At 36.2% G+C, this 20,415-nt stretch overlaps 1 protein-coding gene across 4 annotated transcripts in view; it reads right to left on the bottom strand.

The window, feature by feature from the left end:
* Positions 1-20,415, bottom strand: part of USP3 (ubiquitin specific peptidase 3) — a 94,914-nt gene that overhangs the window by 47,842 nt on the left and 26,657 nt on the right. For 2 of the 4 annotated variants that reach the window (XM_025389547.1, XM_025389548.1), the window contains 2 exons: positions 19,319-19,379; positions 14,848-14,979 (listed from right to left, as the gene is read on the bottom strand). In XM_025389547.1, coding sequence (XP_025245332.1) covers positions 14,848-14,979; positions 19,319-19,379 — 193 coding nt within the window. Of the gene's footprint in view, positions 1-7,001; positions 7,121-14,847; positions 14,980-19,318; positions 19,380-20,415 lie in introns of those variants that run through there. The other 2 variants (XM_025389549.1, XM_025389550.1) reach the window with 2 other exon arrangements.

The following is a 20,415-nucleotide window of genomic DNA, read 5'->3' as shown; positions in this document are numbered from 1 at the left end:
CTATAAACCTTAAGCATTCACTGAAGAATGAAATTGTATCGTTACTCTACTCGAATTTCTGCTTACATTTTCATTTTATGTTTGTATAAGTTTATGCATGTAGTTTGAATAAAACAATACTCAGTGTTCAAAACTCGAAATGGTAGCATTTATCTGGAAAGTGAAGTCTAAGAGCAAACTCAGATCGCTTTTTATGTATTTATAGGATGCCATTAATATCTAATTGAAAACTGAACCTCTAACTGCCACAAATAAGTGGTTGTTTAAACAAATTATTTCAAAGTAAATTAACTGATTTATTTCTTTAAATTAAAGTAATCCTTTTTGGTATAACATGAAGTCAGCCTTGGATATAAAATTACATTTGTTAAAGTACAGACTCATTTACGGACTTGCTCTGTTCCTCCAGGCCAACTGGGTCCAGTTGCTTTGCCTCTCTACTCTTTCATCACCAAAGTAAGCTGATCTATAGAGCTGTGCAAATGTGGCTACGGCAACTGAGGAATACAATTTTAAGTTTTAAAACTTTTAATTAATATAAATTCTTAACTGAAGCAGTGTAAAATCTTTTACAATTAAGCACAATGTTATAGTTTGGTAGAACTGTATTCTGCTTTTATTATTAAACTGTGCAAGATATATGGCAGTGCACAGTTGGGTAAATGTGTCATTGCTAGCATTACACAAAAGCATATCACCAATCTAGAACTGATAGAATGAGTCAGTTTAAATGATTTTTCTATGCAACAATGTAGCACTGTAATGGGTTTATTTGAACATTTTATGCAGATACCATAAGTTACAGTGACACTTATGTAAATCATAATTGGCAATTAAATTAAAATACTTATTTTAATTATTTTATAATTAAATTATTTTTCTAGCTTAAAAATAGAAAAACTTTACTTTCAAGTGAAGGTATACTACTGAGGAAGAATCAAATGAAAAGAAAACAGACTCAACAAGGTATGTTACAAATTTTACAAAGAATGGCAATTGTAATTTGCTGCAGCAGAGCAAAATTAAAAAGCTGCTGTGTAAAAAAAAAGTTTTAAGATAACAGAACAGTTAAGAGACATTTTCAGCAAATGCATTTCAATTTAATACAAAATGGCTTCAGTTAAAAAATAATCAACAAAATTAGTCACAATCAGTGAAATCAGAATTAAATGTAAAACAAAAAAAATTCCTGAAGATTTTACAGAACTTGAGCTTGTAAGCAGCCAGCTATAAAACAGCTTGGGTTCTTTTTTTCTTTATTTTTTAAAAATACAGCTGGGGTATCCTGTTTCCCAGGCTGGTCTCAAACTCCTGGCCTCAAGTGATCCTACCACCTCAGCCTCCCACAGTGTTGGGATTACAGGTGTGAGCCACCACGCCTGACTAGTTCACATTCTTGTTCAATGTAGAAAACAATTTTAAGATGGTGAGATGAAAAATTAAATTATTTCAGTTAAGGAAATTGTATTTTTAAATTATGAGGAAAAAAACTAAAAAGATATTTTACAGAAAGTGAAAAACCTTTGAGACATCAAGCAACTGTCAGTGAATAAAAAGGCCCTTCTAACAATACTAAAGATCAATTAAGTCAGCATTTGAAAAGTTACAAGTATTTTTAGCTTTAGATGAATTTTAGAAGAGATAATGCCTAATTAATACTATAGGTATATCTGTCTCAAATGACCTTCAAATTTACAGAGAAATGTCTTCATCTCTTTGCAATCTTAAATTTAAAAACTGATCTTATGTTGTAAATATTTTTGAATTCTCTACATGCGTAACTTTCAGCTAGATATAAAAAAGTCAGTTTCCAGCAACACAATGTTCAAACATCTGTATTTGTTGGATTTATTTCTCTGATTACTTTGTTCTGCTGTGTGAAACACAATGCAAATATTTGTGCCCTGAGGCAGACTGTATCATGGAGGCAGCTATTAAAATTGTTCAGACTGGGCATGGTGGCTTATGCCTGTAATCCCAACACTTTGGGAGGCCAAGCCGGGTGGATCACAAGATCAAGAGATCAAGACCATTCTGGCCAATATGGTGAAACCCCATCTCTTCTAAAAATACAAAAATTAGCTAGGCATGGTGGCACATGCCTGTAGTTCCAGCTACTCAGGAGTCTGAGGCAGGAGAATGGCTTGAACCCGGGAGGCGGAGGTTGCAGTGAGCTGAGATCGCGCCACTGCACTCCAGTGCACTCCAGTCTGGCGAAAGGGCTAGACTCTGTCTCAAAAAGCCCCCAAAATTGTTCAGTACATATGCACAAATGCTCTAAATCATCACCAGTTTATGGAACTGTTAAAAGAAATAGAAGACAATGAATTTAATGACCACATTATTAGCTACTGTTGGTTGCTTGAGTCAAGGAAGAGTTTTGCAAAGATTTACAATTCTGGTAACTCTAATTCAGATTTTCTTGAAACAAAAGAAATGCTTGCCAATATTCAACAATCAAAGAGTAAACCAGGAATAGATTTTTAGAAATCTCAGCGTGATTTACACTGTTACCCCTATATCACAATGCATATCAATTAGCTAGATCTGAAGACCCGAGGAGAGAAAAAGCTTATTTATGACCTAGCTAGACAAGTACAAGAATTTATGTTAAAACTGAAGCTTTTTATAATACAAATCAATGATTGTACACATTTTTCAACATGAATTAACATGCAGCAGCACAGCACTGTGTAAAGTGGCTGCAAAACCTATGAAAAAAAATACAACAAATGCTTTGTTGATATGGATAAACTTAGTTGATTTTCAATTTATATGATGCCCCTTTGAATTTCATGTTGATAATAATAAGTTTTTACAAGTGTTAGTGGACGTACTTAACCTGCATGGATATTTTGACAGTGCTGCACTTCTGAGTCAAATCAATTATTCTGAAGAGTAATTTTTGTCAATACAGATACAAATATTGGAGAAAAATGATTTGTTTGGTACTCGATTTATTGGAAAACAATGTTTGAAACAGTGTGAATCTACTTTTTTAACTGCAATTTTTATGAATCTAAATACAGATCAAATTTTTTTATGAAAATTTCACGAGTTGAGATGTACTTAAAATGTAAAATACACAATGGATTTCAAGGATTTCATATAAAAAAGTGCAAACTATCTCTAATAATTTCATATTGATTACATGTTGACACAGTATTTCTGATATACTAGGTTAAAAAATATACAATCAAAAATAATTTCACCTGTTTCTTTTTGCTTTTTTAATATGGTTACTAAAAAATTCAAAATTACATATGTGACTTGCATTAGTTCTCTTTTATATAGCACTGCTAATGTAGGGAATCTAAGATACTACCTGCCCCAAAATTCTACAATACTAGCATAAAGATATAAGAAATTAACTTTATTGAACTATAAGAACTCAATTTTATAGTCGGGCATGGTGGCATGTGCCTGTAATCCCAGCTACTCAGGAGGTTGAGGCATGAGAATTGCCTGAACCCGGGAGACAGAGGTTGCAGTGAGCAGAGATCATGCCACCACACTGGACAACAGAGTCAGACGTCAGACTTGTCTCAAAAAAGGAAAGGAAGAAAAAAGAACTCAATTTTAGGCCAGTCAGGGCAACAAAGCAAGACTCCATCCCTGTGAAAATTAAAAAATAAAAAATTCACTGGGCAAGGTGGCTCACACCTGTAATCCCAGCACTTTGGGAGGCCAAGGTGGGTGGATCACCTGAGGTCAGGAGTTCAAGACCAGCCTGGCCAACATGGTGAAACCCTGTTTCTACTAAAAAATACAAAAATTAGCCAGGAGTTGTAGTGTGTGCCTGTAATCCCACCTACTCAGGAAGCTGAGGCAGGAGAATTGCTTGAACCCAGGAGGCGGAGGTTGCGGTGAGCCGAGATTGTGCCACTGCACTCCAGCCTGGGCAACAGAGTGAGACTCCGTTCCAAAAAAGCAAAACAAAGCCAAAATAAAATAATAAATAAATAAATAGCCAAGCATGATGGTGTGCACCTATAGTCCCTCCCAGCTACTCGGGAGGCTGAGGTGGGAAGATCACTTGAACTCAGGAGTTGGAGGCTGCAGTGAGCTATGATCACGTCACTACACTCCAGCTGGGTGACTCTCTAAAATTTTTTTTTTTTTTTAGTTTTTTGTAACTCTATTTATTTTTTTGAGGCAGGGTCTCATTCTGTCACCCAGGCTGGATTGCAGTGGCCCCATCTCAGCTCACTGCAACCTCCATCGCCAGGGCTCAAGTGATCCTTCCACCTCAGCCTCCCAAGTAGTTGGGACTGCAGGCACCCTACCATGCCTGGCCAATTGTTTAATTCTGCTTCCCAAAGTGCTGGGCCTATAGGCATGAGCCACTACATGCCTGGCTCTCTCGCTCACGTACTCTTCTCTCTATTGAGACAGGGTCTTGCTTTGCAGCAATGCTATCATAGCTCACAGCAGCCTTGACCTCCTGGACTCAAGCGATCCTCCTGCTTCAGCCCACCGAGTAGCTGTGACTACAGGCATGAGTAACCATGCCTGGCTAATTCTTTTACTTTTGTAGTGGCAGGGTCTCACTGTGTTGCCCTGGCTGGTCTCAAATTCCTTAGCTCAAGCAATCCTCCCACCTCAGCCTTCCAAAATGCTGGGATTACAAGACTAAGCCACTATGCCTGGCCGTAACTCAACTTTATTTTGGCTGGATTTGTTTTTCACTGGTTTAAAATTTTTTTTTTTTTAGGTTTTTACAACTATCTCTATTTCTTAAGACCCAATTCTAGGTGTTCCTATAGTCAGTCACTAAGAGGGACATTTATTTTAAGAATACAACTTTTCTACTGTTTGAATTTCATATTATACAAGTTGTATACATTACTATGATTGTTGTTACCGCTATTCTTTAAGGAAAACAGCTGCTTCCACAGGTCCAAACTTCTAAGGTGAGAGTGCCTGTTACGTGGTAGAGGATTAGTAAATGTTAGTTTCCTTCCTCTGTGTAACTGCTAGCCTCACAGCACATTCCTCTCTAGCTGCCTACATTCCCCTGGTTTGATTTCTTTTTCCTCTGTGGTCAGAGGTCAAAAGAAAATAAGTAGCAAAGGTGGGAAATAAATGAAAATGTAAATGTTGCCGGGTTGCTTTAGTCTTCAGATGAGAAATTGTCCCACTAATAGTGGTGTTTAAAAAGGCAAACAGATGGATTTGAAAGTTCTAAAAATCTTTTCCTGATTCACTACAATTGTATTGAAGCTTTTTGGTCAGAATTATGCATACCTCTGACACCAGGAAAAAAATTTAGCCACTCTTCTTAATTTTCCCTTCAAGAAGATTATGTCAGAATAAGTGGTACAAAAAAGTATGTAACTCATAGGTTGTGTTTCAAAAACGTGTAGGTTGGTCCTCTGAAGCCTGGAATGCATATCCCACTTTGAAATAAATGCTATGAAATGCGGTTAAACGTTCTAGGTGGAAATAAATGTGTCCCAAAATGTAGCTGAAATCCATAGTATTTGAAAAAACTCGATTTCTCCTTTCTTCTTTATATACTACTGGTGCTGAGAAACTGACAGGAGAGGCCTAGGCAGGATTCAGATAACCTGACTGGCCTCTAGGAGAGGAGGCCGGGCTCAGCATCTTCATATACATAGGACTTCATGTGATAAACAGAAGTCAGGAACTGCCTACATTATATGACCAACTTTTAGGCTATAAAATTTATACCTAAGCAAGTTTTGACTTACTGATTTTAAATTACTCTTCAAGAAAAGATGAGCTCTACTTTTTTTTTTTTGAGACAAGGTCTGGCTCTGTCACCCAGGCTAGAGTGCAATGGTGTGATCTCGGCTCACTGCAACCTCCACCTCCTGGGCTCAAGCCATCCTCCTACCTCAGCCTCCCGAGTAGCTGAGACTACAGACAAGTGCCACCATGCCCAGCTAGTTTTTTTATTTTTACTTTTAATAGAGATGGGTTTTTGCCATGTTGTCCAGGCTGGTCTCGAACTCCTGGGCTCAAAGCCATCCACCCACCTTAGTCTCCCAATGTGCTGGGAGCTACCGTGCCTGGCCTAAAGATAAGCTCTACTTCTGATGGACTTTTTGTCAGATAAGGACTGTATTTAATAGAAAGAAAGAAGTATTTAAGAAAAAGTGAGTACACTGGACATTAAAAAAAATACTTGAAAATTGTAGTCGGGTATATATTACAGATGTTAGATAAGGAAATAGGATATAAAAAAGGAAGGTAAGAAGGAGATTGGTGTCTTTCTTTACTTCTAAGACTGAGACAAGTAACATTATCATCTTGGCTATGTAAAGATTAGTCTCAAATCCAAATTCATTGAGCCAAATATGATCATAAAGTAGTTTTAAAACTTATTTAAGCCAACAGCTAATAAACTCCTAATTAAATATACAGTATAGTATAATATGCATACTGCTGTTAGACAGGATATATACAACCGATTTTACTACTGTGCACTGAAAAAAGATACATCAAGTAGCAGGTAAATTTTCATAACAAACACAAGCTATTTATTATATTACATAATTAGGGAGGTAAACAATGAATAAAATCAGAGCTTGAAAGTTATTTCAAATACCGTTGACACTAATAAACAACAAAAATGACACTGCTCAATTTTCTCATCACACTTATACTTTATATGTGCCTTTTTAGATTTTGATTTGTTTCTAACGTATAGTATTTAACCTTGCCTAAACCTTGCTACTTTTCTTTCTATAAACTCTCAAAAACTCATCTTTTTTCTCTTCATTTCAAACAACATTCTTTTCTATACTTTGGTTATTTCCTTTGGTACATATTTTTCCCTTTTCCCTCAGAAACATTCAAATCCATAGCTATCTGTAACTGAACTAAGTATAGTATTTGATGGTCTCCATAATGTCAGCCTTGCTTAGATATTCTTATCTCCCACCCCTTCCCTCCCAATCTTCCCTTTCACTTCAGTGTTACCTGCTCTAGTTTTAGAGTTAAACTTTCATCCCATATACCACAAACTCTCTTACCCCTCAATATTTTCCATTTCGCACCATTCACTTATTTAATGGCAAAACAATATTCTTCATTCGGTCGTCTCCATCGTCACATTCTTCTCCCCTTCTCCAAAAATAAAAACACGCAGCATGGCTCAATCGTTTTCTCGGCCTAACATTTAATGTAGGTTTACTCCTTTAAAAAATTCTAACTTTAGAAACACTCGTTTCCTTCCTGTTTTTGCCCTGCACTATATGCCCCCTCTAATTCTAAAAGAAAAAAACACTAGTCTACTAAAGTCAAAACAATAACTTTGGATAGAAATCCGGCTACTTCCCCTTTTACTAGTTTTGGTTAATAAAGTTACTTTCTTTCTACCAGACCTCACTTGTGTTAACTGGACTTTACAAGCAGTGAGCATCCAGACCTGCATTCAGTTACAAAAGAAGCCTTCAAGCTATTTTCATCAGCTTTCTAATCAAGTTAAAAAACCACAAAACTGAGTATCCACTATATTCTATATATATGTATATACATATGCATTTGTATTAATAAATTATATAAGTAAATCTAAATTATATATTACAAAAAAAGTAATTTTTAAAGTGAGCTAGAAATGAAATAAACTATTTTAAATGTCTTGCTATTCACAATATCTTCATACTATTATTAAACTAATTTCCTTTTTTTTTTTTTTTTCTTTAAAGACAGTGTCTCCCTATGTTGCCCGGGCTAGTCTCGAACTCCTGGGCTCAAGGGATCCTCCTGTCTCAGCCTCCCAAAGTGCTAGGATTATAGGTGTGAGCCATCATGCCTGGCCATAATTTCTCAAAGTGCAATATACTATAAGGTAAAGGTTTGACATTAATGAGAGTGAATATAGATTCATACTTCCTATCATCTTCATGTTAATTTTTAAACATTTTGTCCAACTTATTAGGTCTTATTAGTCTGTGTTTTTATTAGATAGCCAATTTTATCCTGTAATGTGTCTGATGAGCACGGAGTAGGAAAATGTGTCCATTTGCCCTTTTCTTGTGTTTACATCATCGTCATTACCTTGCAGAATTTAAGACCTTTTAAAACATGTGTCCATTTGGCTAAACATGTTACATGGAAGGAATAAATCCATATAACTAAGCAGATATATAATGCAAAATGCTCAAAGTAAACAGAGGACATCACAGGTGAAACTGATTTAGGAGACTGTGTGTAACCCATGGCACACAATCATCAAATCTACAGACCTCTGGCAGCACGTGTTAAATATTTGACAAAGGTTTTTCTCTCCTTCCAAATAAAACAGTGCAGTAGTTCTAAATGCTCTTCCCATACTGCCAGTGCATTATTTTGGAGACCACTGCACTAGAAACTAGGTCCCTAGCACATAGCAGCTTCTCAACAAACGTTATTTATTGAGTAAAAAGGTGTGTTTTGTTTTGTTTTGTTTTTTAATGTTCACAATATGTTTAAGGACCATCATGTAAACCAGGATCTGTCCCAAGTAAACATTTTGAAGACAAAAACTGAGGGAGAAAAGGACTACTTATTATAATATCAAGTTTTCTTCATAAGCGGCATTACCTTCACTTTGTACCTTTCTTTAACACATTTATTCCTAGGTGTAACTGATAGTTTTGTCATTCTGTTGAATACTTTTGCTTGGTCATTTCCATTTTCAACTGATGACTACTAATAAGGAGAAAGCCATTAGTTTGTTTATATTTCTCATACATCAGCTTTCCAAAGTGTCTTATATTTAATCCTCATTGCTGTTTTCTACTAGAGTCTCCCTGGGCTTTCCAGCTATTCTATCATATCATTTGAAAGTAGAAACAATTTTTTGCTTCTAATATTTATGCGAATTATTTGACTTACTGTCTACTGTCTTACTGCAATGGTTAAAACTACCAAAACAATGCTTAATAATAGTGACAATCATGTAAATGATTTCAGGAAGTATTAGTCTTGTTTCTGATATAATGGAAATGGCTTCAGCATTTCATCATTTAGTATATGATATTTGCCTTCTGGTTTTTGGCAAACTATAAGGGCTTAAGTTTCCTTTTATTTCAATGTTATTAGTTGTTTAAAACAAGAAATGGCTCTTGGATATAAAGTATATTTTGCTTCCAATGGGACAATAATCTGAGGTTTCTTTTAATAATGAATATGTTCATAGAACTCAGGTGAAATTAACTCTACTTGGTAATTATATATTTTTCTTTCTGATAGCTTACTGGGTTAGATTTGCTTTAAGTCATAGTTATTTGCAACTACAGTATTTTATTTAGTAAAATTGGCTTATTTTCTTTTTGGAGTTTCTGTTAGATTTCTATCTTAAGGTTTTGAAAGTTTATAACATTAATATACTTAATGTTACATTTTAACAGTTTGAGGCTGCACTGTCCAATAGTAGCTAGTAGCTACATGGGGCTATTTAAATATTAAAATAAAAAGCACTTAATTCTTCACATTAGCCACATTTAATTGCTCAATTGCTACCATCCTGAATAACATATATGTCATACCCAAGACAGAGAAAAATCTCTACCTCTTTCTCAGCTTTAAAATTCTAAGTTTTTTTCAATTCCTGTTGTTAGCGCTATTGAAGTTACCCAAGTCAAGATTTCCACATTGGCCAGGCACGGTGGCTCACGCCTGTAATCCCAGCACTTTGGGAGGCCGAGGAGGGCGGATCACGAGGTCAGGAGATCAAGACCATCCTGGCTAACATGGTGAAACCCCGTCTCTACTAAAAATACAAAAAATTAGCCAGGCGAGGTGGCAGGCGCCTGTAGTCCCAGCTACTCGGGAGGCTGAGGCAGGAGAATGGCGTGAACCCGGGAGGTGGAGCTTGTAGAGAGCCAAGATGGCACGACTGCACTCCAGCCTGAGCGACAGAGCCAGACTCAAGATTTCCACATCCTGTCCTTGAAGAACTAAGAAAATATTCCCAAAGCAAACCATTCTTCACTCATCTGAAACAAGAAGGAATAATCATACAAATAAAACCTTCTTTATGCAATAGTAAAGAAACAAGTCTTTTAATTTACTGGCTACAAAGCTATCTTTATACAGTAAGCCATGCATAATACTAATACCAATAAATAAATAAATAAATAAATAAACCCTCTTATGCAACAAAAACCCCTGAAACATGACAGATCCTTAAGTTTCAAGCTCCTTTTCATTCAATTCTATGACATTTTGATATTTACAGGCAAATTTGACCTCTGGTTTTATTATAAATGACAGTAATACTGAAAAAAAAAAAAAAAAGGAAGCTGATATTCTAGTGATTTCATCTATTTCAAACTGAGAAAGGTTAAAATCTAAAATAATTTGTTTAGGAAGCAAGAGTATTTTTAAATTCTCTTACTAAACTCTGATGTATTGCCACCAAAGAAGCCAGTTATGGAAAATTAGAAGAATACCTGCAGAGCAAACCCATATCCTTTGTTAAAAGCAAACAAGTACCAGCATATCTTAAGGAAGAGCCTTTTATGTTTTTAGATTACCTCTATTAGAAAGTTTCTTCTTAAACTTCAAAATATTGTTTTTAAATAAATAAAACTCTCCCTGTTGTCTAACTTTTTACATTGAAAATTTGCATCCAAATAGTTTATAAGAATGGTCAACAAAATATTTTCCTTTTTAAAAATTTTTAATCACAACTGCTGTAGGAAATGATTCATTATCTATTTAAACTCACAAATAAAGCTTTATGTTCATTTTAATTAAAATTGTTATTTATTACAAGTGTTTAAAATCTGAAATTCAAGCCTCTTTTCTAGACAAATGATTCACATTTCACAATATTTCTTCATTTGAAAGGATGCTTTAAAACATTACCTGCCCTAAAGGAATATACTTTTAATATTCCTTTCATAATTCTTCATTCTCAAAAATTCAGCTATTACTGATAAGGATATTAAAGTTGACAAGACTATGTCAGATGTCAAAACTTACTGGTTCAGTATTTTAAATCTATTAACTCCAAAAGTCTACTTCCATAAAAAAAAATCAAAGTTCCTAATTTTAATCTTTGTTTCTTCTCAATCACAATAATGTACACCACATAAAATTCCATATGTATTGGTTAGGGGAGGGAAATCGGGATGGGAGCAAATGAAATACTACCTAACAAACAGTAAACTAAACACTAGCTCTTGTGTGAAATCTTAGGAAGATTTTTATTTTCATCGAAATCTTAATTTACCTTTCATTTTCAAGTTAATCTGCTTATCTCCTTAAGAAGTGGGTTTGTGTCAAATCAGAATCGTTCCTTTTGGCACTGCTTTCTCTCTTATGAAACAGTAACCCGATTTATATGGTTCTGCCTGGTTAATGCATGCTTCCTCTCTGGGCCCCTGTTTACATCAAGGTGGAGGGGCACTGCTCTATGAGGGTGTCCATCTTGGGAGGGAAATGAAGTAGTTCACCTATATCATGATTTAAGTCTTCTGCAGGAAAAATGTTATATGGCTCTTTAGTCCCTCAAGATGATCAGGGGACATAGTATTACAGCTCTGATATAACCTTCCCTGTTTCTGAAAGACAGTTAACAAAATTCAGTCTTTCAAACATATGTCGCCTACTCTGCACCAGACACTGCATACTTGGGAAGAATACAAAGATCTGAGATATGGTGTCTGCAGTCTCCAAGGACATTTACAACTAACTAACGTGCAGCAGGAAATTATAAGGATTCCAAGAGCTGCGAGTTCAGGAAAGATTACATTCAGCTACAACTGGAACTAGGGGAAGAGAAGAGTTCAGTGATAACTTCATAAAGGATTGCAAACATAGGACAGGGCAGGGAATCTTGGCAAGGGGAAAGTAGGGAAAGAAGGACTGAAAGCCTCAGAATATGTTGTAACTTCTCTAGGGACAGAGCATACTGCAAAAAAGGCTTTGACTTTAGTTAAGATATTTATAATCAAACACCTTAAACCTAATGCACCAATATTTTACCTCTGATATCAATTGTTCAGTCTAACCACAAGAAATTAGTGTACAAGGAAAATTAATAAATTGAAGTAAAATTACTAACGGGCACTAGAAAACAACACATGTACACACTCCACACAGAAATAGGAAATCTGTCTGTTTCTTCATCACAGTGAGGTGTGGGAGGAATGTTAAACTACATCTTCATCAATTTACAACTATCACAGATTCCTTTTAGGTCTTCAGTGTAATGCTACAGGGTGATTCCCTGGCATTTTGTTCTAAAACCCACAAATGAGCCGATAATGCGACCAGCTGCAGCTCCCTTCCTGAATTCAGCAGCTCTGGGTGTCCACACACTTGCAGCTCTGTACAACTTCACACAAAAGCCTGGCAGTCGGCCAAGAAGACTCCATCACAGTATACGCTCCCCAAGGTTCAAGATTTTCCATTTAATTCCAATTCCACCATGAAACAACATATACCTTAGTAGACTATAGCGATATAAAACCAATTCAATTCCCATTTCTAGTTAATAAAATATGCCCCTAAAATGCAATGGATAAAGATACTAAAATATATAATCTACATTTTTAAAGGGCCTTGAATATAATTTCACTCCATCAAGATAATTAAAATTTTCTTAAAGAGTTAGTTTCCTCAGAATCTTACCAACAGCAAGAAAACAACGACAAACTTGTTATAGCACACAGCGATTTAATTGTACTTCCAAAGTCCCCCATTAAGCAATTCATTCACATTGCTAACTGAAAATCAAGAATGAATGTTCTCAGTATCTGGTACTATAGGACGATGTGGCCCATGACAATGTGAGACAGATACTTCAAGAATGATATTAATTTCTGTTGTCTAAAGCAGAAATACAAGCACACAGAAACACACAGTTCTGCGAATTAGGTAGCCACATCACTCTAGTACGGAAGTTTCCTGAGGGAAAGGGGAATGCAAATGTTTGCTTTAACTGCCTGGCTAATGCTTAACTTTGGTAGGAGTGTTTCACAACAGCAAATACCAATAAACTGAGCACTAACCTTTGTGTGAAAATCTTGGGAGGATTTTCATTTTTACTGAAATCTTCACCTACCTCTAGCTTCTCTCTCTCCAGGTCTGGACACCTTCCACACAAATGATCACTAAAAACAGTAGTGATCTGAATGAATAACCCTTAAGATGTCTATTCAATAGCCAAAATTTAATGGTGTTGAACCTGTAAAAATGTAAAAGACCCTTTGGGAGGCCGAGGCAGGTGGGTCACGAGGTCAAGAGATCGAGACCATCCTGGCTAACATGGTGAAACCCTGTGTCTACTAAAAATACAAAAAAATTAGCTGGGCATGGTGGCGGGCGCCTGTAGTCCCAGCTACTCAGGAGGCTGAGGCAGGAGAATGGCGTGAACCCGGGAGGTGGAGCGTGCAGTAAGCCGAGATCGTGTCACTGCACTCCAGCTTGGGCAACAGAGCAAGACTCTGTCTCAAAAAAAAAAAAAAAGTAAAAGACCTGGCAAACCACTGACCCTTTCTTCTTCCTTTTGATGGGTACCTTCCTATGATACAATTATCGACTAAGGACAATGTGGAAAGGAGTCTCACATCATTTCAGTAGAAAGTGAATTAAAAGTGTTATCTGGACTTATCTAAAATCCCCATCTCTACCCAATAATGCCTTCATGTAACATTCAAGGGCTGTCTGACAATAAAAAATATCTCTAAGGCGATCCTTTAAATGGCTTATTCCCCCCCTTTAATGTCAACAACCTTTTGAATCCAGGGAAAACTGATTAAAACAAGAATTGTTCATCATAATTTACCAGTCACAGAAAGAAATTTGCTTCACACAAAAGTTAAAACTGCAAAATACACTTTCTGAGCATAACCAAATGGATATGGATCATTAAGCATCACTCACAACCTAAATAACCTAGTTCTACGTAGTCACAAAAATAGATACCTACTTCGTAATTTATATGAAATAGACATGAATATTATATTATAAAGAGAGAACAGAACCTGTTGCCAACCTCTTTTTAAAGGATACTTAAAAAAAAAAAAAATAGCGCCGGGTGTGGTGGCTCATGCCTGTAATCCCAGCACTTTGGGAGGCCAAGGCAGTCAGATCACCTGAGTTCAGGAGTTCGAGACCAGTCTGACCAACATGGTGAAACCCTGTCTCTACTAAAAATACAAAATTAGCTGGGCGTGGTGGCACATGCCTGTAATCCCAGCCACTCAGGAGGCTGAGGCAGGAGAATTGCTTAAACCTGGGAGGCAGAGATTGCAGTGAGCCGATATTGCACCATGGCACTCCAGCCTGGGGAGCAAGAGCAAAACTCCGTCTCAAAAAAAAAGAAAAAATAGCCTGGAAAGCTACATACCAAATTCTTGACGTTCACCTTTGGGGGAGTAGAAGAGGAGCGTGGAACTGCACTGGGAAAAGGGAGACCGTCAGAACAATCTTTTTTTTTAAACAAAGCAGTTAAAATTTGTAAGATTATATGACAAAAATGTTAACTGGACAGGGGACAGGAGGAACATGGTTTGTTGAGTTCTTTTGAACATGGGTTATCACATTGTCCTTCAATTTAAAATAACACAAGAAAAAGAAATTATAATAACAACAAAGAAGTAGATCTATTTCCCTGAAGCTAGGATGGATGAGGAACAGGAGGTGGGAGAGAAGAGGAGGCAGAGAAGAGGAGGCCTAGAAGTTGAAAGGAACAGTGCAAAGTAAAATCTGAATGAATAAAGACAGGCATTCTGGATGGCTCCAGTCCTTTGTGAATCCTAATAGTTCTAAAAGGAGGTAACAGCAGTAATAGCTGGCTTAAAGACTGAGGGAAGGGAGGGGAGGGGAGCACACTTGCACACACATAGTAAGAAATACCATTTCCAGAAAATGTTAACTTACCAGTATGTACTGTAGCTACTGCAATCCATGCATACTGTGTGCTGAGCTTTATCTTGCTTTTCTGATTTCTTATGGTTGGTTAAGGGTACTTGTGCATCTTCATAATGTTTTTTTGCATGGCCATTCACATACCTTACAAAGACCAAATGAAAATTTACTTTAAATATTGCTTTGGAAATTAAAGGAGTAAGAAATGATAAAATTAAACTTGAATCAAATCAAAATAAGAAAGAAATCCTGTAACAGCAGTCAATTATGTAGTGATTTATTATATTGAATACTTAAAATATGCTCTTTTTTTTTTTTTTTTTTGAGACGGAGTCTCACTCTGTCCCCCAAGCTGGAGGAGTGCAGCGGCACAATCTTGGCTCACTGCAAGCTCTGCCTCCCGGGTTCACGCCATTCTCCTGCCTCAGCCTCCCAAGTAGCTGGGACTACAGGCGCCCGCCACCACGCCCAGCTAATTTTTTTTTTTTTTTGTATTTTTAGTAGAGACGGGATTTCACCACGTTAGCCAGGATTGTCTCGATCTCCTGACCTTGTGATCCACCCGCCTATGCTCCTTTTTTTGCAACCAAATACTGTAGTCAACTTTTAATTATATATAAGAGTAGGCACAGGCAAGGAAAGGCATAATCTATGCAAATCGGTTTCAACACCATAGATATTATTTATAAACTCCTTTGCTGCTGCTTTCACTATAGCTTTTTTTTTCTCTCAGACCACTAATCCCCAACTTGGGCTATTATCAAAGACAAAGGGCTCTGTTAAGTAAATTACTCAGCCACTTCCCACAGGGCCACAGACTCTGCTCAAGTTGCTGCTTAACATAAAGTGTGAGAGTCAGAGAAACAGGACAATGTTCCAACTCTTACCAATATAGCTTCCAGTCTTTTATTTAAATGCCTGAATAATCAGCTCCTCTCATATGGAAACATGTTTGTTTAGAAATAACCCAAACAAAACACAAATCACCTTAAGCTTACAAAAACTGCTATTTCTCTACATGGACAAACATAATCAAAAGTTGATTATGTTCATAAAAATTGTGTAACACATTCCAACTCAGATTTAATATTATAGCAAGCATAATGAAACTGAAATAAGGCTCCCTCTGCACATGGTGTACATCCAAATTCATCTATGCCTTCATCTAGAGACTGCACAATTCTGTCACTGACTAGCAGCATGAAGACCCTTAAGAGGCAACGTTTCCCAGCTCCTAGAAAGCAGCCAATGTGTGGAAGGCCCACTCGAAAACTCAGTCAAAACAAATGTTGGTTAAATGGTACCAAAATAAACAGATGCAGAGACTTAGATGACATTTTCATCATGAGGCACCTTAACTGCACCAGGAACACTTACCTTGAGAAAAGTAGGAGAGTTATGGTAACTGGGAAGGATCAACTTCAAATCTAGCCCCTCTACCCAGGAAAACTGGGCACATTCAAGGCACTATTAACCCCAACTCAGAATGTGATCATGTTCTTTCTCCATTTTTTCCCTGTACTTTACACTTTTGCATATACCTGAGTCCTCTGTTTATAAAACTGTACTAAAGTGAATTTCAGAGTCAAATAATGATTAAGAGGATAAGTTCGAAAACTTGACTGCCTGGGTTCAAAAGTAGGCTTTATCACATTCTGGGCATGAGAGCTTGGATGAATTATTTAACTTCTCTGTACTTGTTTTCTCATTTGTAAAATGGACGTAATAGTACTTTGTGTGTCATGAGTTTTTAGGTGATTAGATGATCCATAGTTCATAACAAATGAATGTTAGCAATTATTTTATTAGCATTCTTCTTTCTATGCTTAACTACTACGTATTCAGAATCCAAACAACAATTGCTTAGAAGGCAGGCTCATTTACAACATATTTCAAGATAACATGTAACTGTATAGGTCAAGAAACACTATTTAATAAAAGCTAAGGCCGGGCACAGTGGCTCACGCCTGTAATCTCAGCACTTTGGGAGGCTAAGGCAGGCAGATCACTTGAGGTCAGGAGTTTGAAACTTGCCTGGCCAACACGGTGAAACCCCATCTCTACTAAAAATACAAAAATTAGCCACGGTTGGTGGCACATGCCTGTAATCCCACTACCCGGGAGGCTGAGGCATGAGACTCACTTGAACCCAGGAGGCAGAGGTTGCAGTGAGCCGAGATCATCCCACTCCACTCTAGCCTGGGTGACAGAGTGAGACTCTGTCCAATAAATAAATAAATAAAAATAAACGATAAACTCTAAGGTATCATATGGGTTCAATACTTAATCATCTTAATTGCCTATTCTTATCATATATTTATAGTACTCAACCATGAAAAACAACAGTAATTCATTGCCACAGTAATAATACTGAATAAGCACATTACCACTTGCAAATTTTTGAGAACTCATCATCTTTACATAGTCCATATAGTTCGTTTAACTACAACACTGTAGTTTCTAAATGTACTAGATATATAAATAGTTCCGGTACATATCAGAGATAAAGTAAGAAGTATGACTACTGATATTAAGATTAGCAATGTTTTGCCTAATACCTAAATACATTAGTCAAAGAGGTTAACAGTTTTGTATAAACTAGCTAACAGGAAATTAAATATTTCCCTCATCTAGTTTTGAATTTTAACTAGACATTTTGGTCTACAGCACAAGAGGAAAAATTTCACTACATACGTCACAAATTTCCAATAACAATCACAAAAATTTGAAAAATAACTTAAATGGGATGGGGTCATGAAGACCAGCAGAATTTATAACCCATGTATGCTATTGATAAACTATGTTTTCTAATGGGAAGAATATTCACTTTATGATTTCCCTAAAGACAAGTGGTCTAAAATTACCAAAAAATCAATAAATTTGGCAATGAACACCTGGGATTGCATGATAAAAGAATATTAACCAATCAGCTATGTAAAATGGAGATCCAAATTCAGGCTACTCTGAATTTTCTGTTTAATCTACTTCATCACATTTCTCCAAAACTATGTCAAATTTCTAAATTTAAGCTTGCTTGCAATTGGCAACAGTCCAACTGCAGAGTCTAGAAATTTTTCCATTTATTTTTCCAAAACCTATTTTAGTTTGTTGTTTAGGAACATTAATCTCTAATTTTTGAGTTTGTCAGGTCTTTTGATTGGCACGCGACCATCAAGATTTAGGTTGTAGAGCACTATGAGACTTCTGGAGAACAGAACTACATAAATTTTATTGCATTATAATTCTCACCTCTCAAAATCTAGGAGAGGAATCTGTCTCTTCAAGTGCAGAATTTAAGTGCTTCTACTTTTCTTCTTTTTTTAAAAAAAGTTATCTGTACAAAGTATTTTCAGGTTCCCCAAATCCTAGAGATTTCAAAACCACAACAGCCACAATTAAGAAATGCAGTTAACATTCCAAAGGTACCCTTAAGTGCACATGGAAAAAATAATTCCAGGACTCAAAATGTGAAAAATCAAAACTTCACCGAACAAACAAAGATGCTCTCTTCATGCAATGAGGATTTAAAAATAACAATGGGGAAATAGTCCAGATAAATACAATATATATTTCAGCCTATGTAACTCAGTATGATTTCTCATTTCCTTACTGCTAAGCTATTAACTTCTACAGTAAATTCAAAGTAGATTTTCTAAGCTAGAAGAGCAGTGGAAATAAATGTGCTGCTACCAGGCGAAAAACCATACACAATATTTACTTGAGTTTGTGCTAGAAGAGTTACTATTTAAATAATATTATTTTGAGGCCAAGAACTGGGAAGAAATGCTCAGGTTTAAACTGGGGTGGGGTGAGGCAGAAGATGTTGTCCATAGAAAGTAGTGTTTTAATGGAACAATGAAACATTTGACATATCTTAGGAATTAATAATGAACTTCACAATGAGATCATTTTCAAAAGGAATTCCTTTATCCGTAAATATTTTAAGTTTGTTTTTCTTTCCCAGAAGAATGATATCATACCTGGGATTTGATTCAAAAGTCAGTAGAGGTGGGGATGGGGAAGGTAATAGGTGAAAAAAGATTGCCCCGTGTTGATAATTGCTGGGTGAACGGAACAGGGGGTTCAATTATACCATCTCTGTTTGTGTGTGCTTAAATTTTACCCTAATAAAAGGTTTAAAAAACAACCATTAGGTAAACTTGTACTTCAAGAATTCCCTTAGCTCATCTTTCCACTCAAATATTACTAACAAATTGTCTTGGTCATCAAACTAATTCTTCTGAGTATCAATATCAATAATTCTTCTGAGTATCAATGAGAAAATCAATATTTTCTCTCCCAGATGTTTTCCCCGGTTGTATCACAGAACAAAGGGATTCAACTGGAGAAGGAAGCCCTACAGAGAATTATGCATTATGATTAACAATGGTACTAAACCCAAATCAATAAAACTCTGACATAAAGCTTAAAGACAAATTTTAAAAAACAAATAGGGCAGTGAAGTAATAAGTATTTCACCTACCTTCCACAGTGGACACTTGAACAAGTCAAACAGACCCAAGGGCTTTTGTTGGACCGGCACACTAATAAAAAGAAAAATACACAATATACCAATTGTATCATGTTACTTCCCAATTTCTCCCCATTTTCCTGTGATTAAGTTATAAATTCCATGGCTATATAGGAATGCTGAAGTTGCAAATCCATGCTTTTTGAATGCATTTACACAAAATGGCTGCCTAATTAAGTTATACTGAAAAGAATTTAAATGCATGTCCACAACAGCGGCTCATTTTAATTGCTGACTCAACTCAAATAGCTTAACCACGTTAAACACATATACACTTGTCTCCTTTATTACTTATTCCCTTTTGCCACAGTCTCTGACCAGTCAACGACAGTCTATTTTCCTATTAAAAAACATTTTTTAAAGTCTAGTCATTTAATCACATGTCTCTGCCATGTAGGTCATATACCACTATAAATGACAACTCTTTCGGTTTATTTACTAAGAGGCACAATGTAAGGTTATAATCAGGAAACTAAGCCTAGTTTTCCTAAAGTAATTCTTAGTTGCATAAAATATATGACAACTGCACATAATTCTTGCTGATGGTATAATCAAGGCATTAATTATTTTAGTTGATGTATTATAGCGGTGGGGAAGGCAAGAAGGTATGGAAACGAAATATTGATTAAAATTTTGCTTGCTGTTTACTCATTCATTTTTTAATAAGTCCTATGTAAGTAACAATGATATTCAAAAGGGAGGGATAGCAAAATCACCTGGAAAGCTTTTTGAAAACACCTATGTTCTACTCAAGTATATCTACATTGGGGTGGGGAAAGAAGTACAAAGAATATTTTGTGCAAAGTAGCTTCCCAGGCGACTTCCTAATACAACCCCTTTGGAACCACTAGTCAGCCTCCTAGAGGCATGGGAGGAGCACTGCAGCACAACTACACGGGATCACAGTAACCACCTAGCACGTTGTAGACGCTCAATAAATATTTGTGGAAGAGAAAGTTTAAATTTCTTAGTTTAGGATACACATCTCTTCCAAGATCTGGTCTCTACCTACATTTCTCTTGCCCAATTCTGTATCACAACAGGCCTTT

This window comes from Theropithecus gelada, chromosome 7a, assembly GCF_003255815.1.
Source record: "Theropithecus gelada isolate Dixy chromosome 7a, Tgel_1.0, whole genome shotgun sequence".
NCBI lineage: Eukaryota > Metazoa > Chordata > Mammalia > Primates > Cercopithecidae > Theropithecus > Theropithecus gelada.
Note: the sequence above shows the minus strand (reverse complement) of the source record. Positions and strands in the feature narration are given on the sequence as shown.